General features: G+C 42.2%; 1 protein-coding gene across 4 annotated transcripts; it reads right to left on the reverse strand.

The window, feature by feature from the left end:
• Positions 1-264: 264 nt before the first annotated feature.
• LOC116679190 (uncharacterized) lies at positions 265-6755 on the reverse strand. Of its 4 annotated transcripts, XM_032508886.1 has the most exons (8): positions 6571-6729; positions 6418-6480; positions 3093-3215; positions 2820-2999; positions 2547-2663; positions 973-1051; positions 633-861; positions 265-480 (listed from the first exon to the last, which is right to left on the reverse strand). In XM_032508886.1, the coding sequence occupies exons 3-8, from the start codon at positions 3179-3181 to the stop codon at positions 314-316; spliced, it is 861 nt and encodes a 286-aa protein (XP_032364777.1). In that variant the 5' UTR covers positions 3182-3215; positions 6418-6480; positions 6571-6729; the 3' UTR covers positions 265-313. The 4 variants fall into 4 exon arrangements, with proteins under 4 accessions (XP_032364777.1, XP_032364775.1, XP_032364778.1 ...); XM_032508884.1 differs by lacking the exon at positions 6418-6480 and having other exon boundaries at positions 6571-6755; XM_032508887.1 differs by lacking the exon at positions 6418-6480 and having other exon boundaries at positions 3093-3201.
• Between the last annotated feature and the right edge of the window lie 230 nt (positions 6756-6985).

Raw genomic sequence — 6985 nt, forward strand, 5'->3', positions numbered from 1 at the left:
GCTGAGTCCTGCTTCTTTGGTTTCACTAAAGAAGTAATCACAAGTTCCACCAAGCTGAACTTTCTCTCTTTCAGCACATTCAGCTCTCTGAAGGTGAATGGGAATGTGAACTGGATGTCCTGGTTGGCTTTGCCTTCAGCCCAGTCCAGAGTGAACTTCTGTGTTAAGACGTTTTCCCGATGCCAGCCACTCCCGTTGTCATCACGGTTCTGATTGGTTCATCTCTTCCAGGTGGGGTTTTAAAGATGTCTTCTTGTCTGATTGTGTTTCTGGTCTGTCTGGTTTCCTGGATGCTGTTTCAATCTGTCTGACCTCAGTTCATCATTGACCTCTGCAGCCCTCCCTCCATGAGGTAGATCTCTGTGAACATCTGATACAGAACGGTTGGGTTTCCTGCTTTAGCAATCCCCTCAAACATACACTGGAACGTCTTCTGCTGGTTAGATTTGAGTTTACGCTTACAAACTCCATGATAACTTCCTGAATGAACACACAACAAAGAAGATCATTAAGACAAAGAACATGATTCAACATTTCCTCAGAGAATGAGTACATGACTATATTTGCTTAAATATTTTGAGACAAATCTCCCGTTCATCCAGCATGTTAACTCTTTAGAGAAATCCTCTTACTGCTCTGCAGACGGTCAGCCAGCTCCTCCTGCTTCATTCTCCTCAGGAAGTGCAGTGTGATCTTCAGAAATGCCTCTCTGCTGCTCTTCCTCTGCTCCTCATCCTCACCGTCCAACACCTCCTCATCCTTTCTCTGACTCTCGAAGCTTTTTGGGTAATCTGGACTCAGAACCTTCTGGATCTTCTTCAGCTCGTTTTTCACAAAAGTGACGATGTCGTCCTCCAGCAGCTGGAACAGAAGATTATATGAATGACCAAATCAAAGTGAAATCATGGAAGCACACATCAGATCCATGTTGGACAGAATAGATGTAAAAGTAGTTGTTGTCCATGTCCAGACCATAAAGATGGAGTCCAGGTGGGTTTGATGCTGCTGGGCAGACGGACCACTGGGACCCTCTGAGCTCTCCTGGTCCACTCTGTGGAGGAATCAGGAAGAATTAGCTCACTCACCTGAGTGCAGTGTGCAGCACAGCCTTGCTATGGGTTGACAATAGCGGGGAAGGGGGGGGGGGATGTTAGGACAACTCCAAGGGCCCATGACTGACAGGGGCCCCACAAAATAGGTAAAAACTAATATAACATTATTAAATCATCATCATTCAGTCTATATATATTTCAAGTATAATAATAAAATTAATGATCCCTTTGTTTTGGCAGTAAAAGTTAAATATCCCCATCACCAAAAAGGAAAATGAATAATGATCACCCCCCTGTATCTGTATGAAATGCTTTGGTCCTGCCTCAAATCAAAATCTTGTTTTCAAAAGTGGAAAGAGATAAAAAAGAGAGGAAAGACAATGGAAAGGGGGTCTTACTGTAACCCAGTTTTTCACCAAGAAAGGGGGGTGGCCTCTAGTCCTAGTGGTACTAACCTGTTGGCTTAATGTCCGTAGTGAATAAGCTAGCTACAGATTAGTGTTAGCCTACATTTAATCACCATTTAATCAGTGCAGGGAAACGTTTAGCAATATATTCTTATTAATATTAATATTATATTAATATTATTAAATCATTGTCCCTGCCCCTTTTAGCAGACTTAACAACAGATGAGTCAGCAGAACCCCAGTCCCCAAATCACTGGGCATGTTCTTGTTGGTATACTGTATATGTGCAACTAAGTTAAAAAAATCAGCTGTTTTAATTGTTTTGAGAGCATGATGTTGCTTTATATATAATCCTATCCCTAATCCTAACAATTACTAATAATAATAATAATAATAATGTTAAGAGAATTTTCCATTTTGTCTAATTTTACAATAAAAATACATTGAGACTGCGAAAGAGGGTTGTTTTAATCTTAAAAATAGTGAACTACATACAAGACAAATCACCAGCAGTAAATATTGTGCTAGTAGCCTACTGGTGTTGAACTACAAGAAACAAGACTGTTGCAAGCCTTTAATTAGAATGACGTAAATCTGTTGATGGGACAGTTAGGTCCTCGAGATGTGGTGACAACAGCTGCACACAGGGGGCCCAATTCCATTTTCTGTCATGGGACCCAAAATTCCTTGCAGCATCCCTAGGTGGAACAGTAATGCTAATGGCTAAGTAACAGTGGTCATCTGTTTTCTAACAGTTTGGACTAAAGCAGTAAATATAGAGAGAAAACCTGCGCTCAACCTTTTTAGCTTCAAAACAAACACTACACATTTCCACAAATATCTTCCATACCCAATAAGATAACTATTACTACCTTTGTCACTCATTGCATCAGAGCAGTGAGTTTCAGCTGAGTCCTTTTCTATTTTTACCTTTGAAGTTATGTATTGTGAAATGCACAATTATAATGAAGCAGTATATATTGCAGTTAAGTTTAAATATATATTATGTTTGTAGTAGATATGTGTACAGTAACTGCAAAATGAAAAACTTGAATGAATTGTACTTTAAAATGTAACTTCTGCTCACCTTTGAGCAGCAGAGTGGCGTCCATCTTTGAAGTCTAAAGGTTGACTCATAGACCAGTCACTCTTCATGGACACACAGCTGGGTCCAGGTCCTGGACAGTCTGGTCCCTGAGGGATTCTGATAGAAAGAAACTCATTAAAGCCCACATATTTACGGAAATTCTCTTTTGAATAAAATACTTATAATATCTAAATTAAAATGGTTGAATACAAAATGAAAAATATTTCATTATTGACTTGAAGAAAGAAGAAAGACAGTTTTACAACTAATTACTTTTCATGTTCATGTTTAAAAGTGACAAAAAATCCCTTTGAATGGTCACTCTTGAAGGACAAGCAGCTGGATTCGGGTCTGGGATCAGGTGCAGGTGCAGGTCCAGATCCAGGTCTGGGTCCAGGTCCAGGTCCAGGTGTGGGTCTGGGTCCGGGTCCAGGTCCGTGCTGCGTCTCTGGGCTGAAACACAACACACACAGAGCTTTGAGTGTGAATGATGATGATGATGGTGGAGTGATCTGAGTGGTGGACAGGTAGAGATGGTCCTCTCACCTCTGAGCTTTGGTCTGGCTGTCATGGTCCCCCCACAGAGGGGGTTTAGGGGGATGGACCCCCTCCTCTCTGTCCTCACACTGACTCATAGCAGAGTCCACACCTTCATCTGGAGAGGAAACACTGAGAGCAGCAGTCCAATCATTCATCAGCACATCATCACTCATTCATCCCTCACATCATTTCTCCTGGAAAAGCCAAATATCAGCAGCTGTCCTCTGATTGGCTGCTTCTCTCTGAGTCATATCAGTGTCAGTTGAATCCTATTGGCTCGTTGGACTGTTGCTCAGACTAAAGAAGCAGTTAGAAAACATGATGAACTCTGGGAACTACTGAGGCCTTTTCTCATCACATGATCCCATTTCATTCACTCAACACAGAGACCTGATCAACACATGGATCAATAGTGGTTTGTTATTGGACAGAGAAGATGCTGCTGGTTCTCATTGGTCAGTGGTGAGGACGAATCAGAGCAGAGGAAGCTGCCACCAGCTGCTCTACTTCTATCAGTCCACTAGATGGCCTCATGGAGCTGTTTGGAGGATTTTACTGCTTCATGGGAATCAGAGCTGGATGTCACCAAGGGGGTAAGCGAGCATCCAGAAAGTGTACCCCCTATGGGGAGATTCTGAGGCTAACAAGCAATCACCCGCCATTAGCAACCCATTGACTCCCATTCATTTTCAATCAATCAATAAATCAAAATGTATTTATACGGCACGTTACAGCAACCAGCAGGTCTCTAAAGAGCTTAACATCAGAAACCAAGAGGAAAAACACATCATACAATAGAAAGAGTCAACATAGAAAACAGTAAAATCAGAAACGTTGACAAAGAGTCAGAAGAATGAAAGTGTCTGCTACGTATTAAAAGCCTGACTCAACAGATAAGTTTTGATAGTGGACCTAAAAAGAACTAAATCTGGGGGTAGAAAGCCTGACCTTAAATACAAACAATAAAATCTTGTTTTTAAAATAAACCGGGAGCCAATGTAGGGTTAATAATATATAATTTAGTGTATAACAATATATAATATAGTGTATATATTAATGTATGTGTAGAGAACGGGAGTGATGTGTTCACGTCTAGATGTTTTTGTTAAAAAGCAACAGCTGGAAAAAGCTCCTTCTAACAACATTACTGATCTGTTTGTCAAATTTCATGCTGCAATCAAAAGTAACCCCCAAGTTTTTGACAGCTGATCTAGTGTAAGAGTCAAAGCTGGACCATTTTGCATGACTGAAGTATTGAAGATAATACACTCCGTTTTATCTTCATTCAAATTAAGAAAGTTTTGTAAAAACCAAAACTTAATATCAGTGACACAACTAAGCAGGAGTTTTGTGTGACACTGTCATTTGCTTTCATATGAAAATAGATTTGCAAATCATCTGCGTAGCAATGCATATATAAAGACTGGGGCCAAGAATGGATCCCTGGGGTACCCCACAAGAGAGAGGAGCCACTGACGAGGAGAGGTCACCAATCATAAGAAAATAGCTCCTGTTTGCCAAATAGGACCTGAACCATTTAGGAGCCGAGCCTCTGATGCCTACTCAATGCTGAAGGTGCTGTGAGGTCAAAAGGACTAAAACAGCAGGACTCCCAGCATCTCCAGACAAGGCTGGATCATCATGTCCTCTCACAGTGCAGAATCAGCGCTGTGACGGGATCTAAAACCAGAACGGGGTTTTAAAACACAGAGTTCTGTTGTAAAAAGGCTTGTAACTGTATAAAAACACTTCTTCCAAAACCTTTGAAAGAAAAGGCAGATGAGAGACTGGTCTAAAGGTGGACAACACTGCAGGGTCAAGATTAGTCTTAAGTAGGGGCCGGACCACAGCACCTTTAAAGGCAGCTGGGACAGAACCTGAACTAAGACCAGAAATTAAAAAAGTAAGAAGACTCGGACCAATGGTGTTATTAAAATCCTCCTTCACCATTCTGGGGGGGGGACAATGTCCCGGGGACAGTTGGTAGGTTTCATGTGGTGTACTACCTCACTAAGTAACATCAGAGAAACTGGCTTAAATTCCTCAAACCCAGCAGAGTGTGGAGGAGAAGCAGGTACAACACCTTCACAGTAGCACGGAGGGGGGGGTTCCTGACTGATGCTACTTTGTCAATAAAATAACAGAAATGTCTCACATACTGATGCACACATCTGTCGGAGCAGAGGAGCATGGATGTATGACAGAGTTCATGTATTAAATAACACTCTAGGTTTATGACAACTGCCTATGACAGAAGAGAGATGGTGCATCTTCTCCACCTTCACTGCATTCTGTATTCAGCTAGACCGTCCCTTACTGCACCCAGGGACACATGGAAATGCTCTTTCTTCCATCTTCATTCAGCTTGTCTGCAGTGCAGGGCCCTTATGATGTCATTTAGCATCTCTCCAACTCCCTCCTCCTTCTCTCTTCCTCCTCCCTCCTGTAAACTGGTTCTCCTTCATTCCACCACTGACTATAGCCGACCCACCTTTAGACTGTAATTTGATCTTTGGTAGTTTCTACAGCGAGGACTCGAAGCACACGAGGAATCCTGTTTCAGACCAGCGAGTCTCTTGCTGAGCTCCTCTTTAACACAGAAAAGCCTAAAGGGGAAAAGTGGCTCCGACAGCTGAATTAATAAAAGATCTTCTACAATCTGCTGATTAATGTGCACCATGAAAAGATCACGGTCAAAACAGTTCCCATTAAACTACAATCAAATAGAAAATATTCTACAATAAAATACCATCAAACACACACACTGGTTGGAACAGCTCAACTACAAGTAATATTCTTTTCTTATTAGAAAACATGTAGAAAGGAGCAAGATAACACGAGATAGAAAGCTGTGTGGTGTTGAAATGGCTGCTGTCATTAAGGGGAGACACTACTTCAACATATCAACAGGAAACTTCCCCAGCTCATTACTCCCATTAACACGAGGAGCTTTGGATTCCAGGTTTTCTGACATGTGTTTCAACATGAACATGAGCCGTTATCTAATGCTAACGTTTGGTGAATAACGGAGACATCTACAGACACAAATGGACAAAGTGGAACCAGATGAATGGTTTCTCTCCACTCGTCTGGAAGAAGACATGTTGTGGAAGATAAAAAGCCCAAACTCTCCTCCAAGCTGCTGACCAATGAGAGACACATGAACACAAACCATCCCCACTAGAGGAAGATGGGTCAAATAAAGAGGAAAGGATGGAGGACTGATAATAGCAGGTGAGAGTTCATCCTCAGCTGTTGGCTCTCTGTGTTGACCCCCCCCCCCCCCCACTACATCTATAAGAGTCCTGACAGACCCCAGATCAGACTCAACTCTTCTCCTTCATCTGGACTTCTCTCTGCCTGCTCACACAGGCGGCCATCTTGTCTCCCAGCTCTAAACAATCACACGTTCACCATCAATTCAACCGTTTGACCAACCACAACAATCAAAGACGTCATCTCGACCAATCACAGCTCCACTTACTGAACTTTCAGCCATGGACTTCATCAGTGTGCAGCTCTCTTCTGTCCTCAGCAGGTCTGTGGAGAAAAGGAGCTTCAACTTCAACTTCAACAGACAAAGTGAAGTGACGCAGTTTCTTATCATTAACCAGGGTGTGTGTGTGTGTGTGTGTGTGTGTGTGTGTGTGTGTGTGTGTGTGTGTGTGTGTGTGTGTGGTGTGTGTGTGTGTGTGTCCTTACTTCACTATGAAAGTATGCATTCTGACTGGTTGGACCACTAGTGGAGCCAGAATAAACTAATGTGTGTGTGCATCAGATAAACTGGGTGTGTCCCAACAGTCAAAATCCCAGGAACATGATTCATGAAATGAGGACAAATACAGAGACATCACATATACACATACTGTCCATCATATGTCGCTCAATCTAGAAAACAA

Source organism: Etheostoma spectabile, unplaced genomic scaffold (assembly GCF_008692095.1).
Source record: "Etheostoma spectabile isolate EspeVRDwgs_2016 unplaced genomic scaffold, UIUC_Espe_1.0 scaffold00009721, whole genome shotgun sequence".
Classification (NCBI taxonomy): domain Eukaryota; kingdom Metazoa; phylum Chordata; class Actinopteri; order Perciformes; family Percidae; genus Etheostoma; species Etheostoma spectabile.

Coding starts and splice junctions, on each gene's coding strand:
- LOC116679190 (XM_032508883.1), bottom strand. CDS start 3,259: ATGAGTGATGATGTGCTGATGAATGATTGGACTGCTGCTCTCAGTGTT. Junction 3,000..3,092: donor AGCCAGACCAAAGCTCAGAG/GTGAGAGGACCA, acceptor GTTGTGTTTCAG/CCCAGAGACGCAGCACGGAC. Junction 481..632: donor GGCTGACCGTCTGCAGAGCA/GTAAGAGGATTT, acceptor GTGTTCATTCAG/GAAGTTATCATGGAGTTTGT.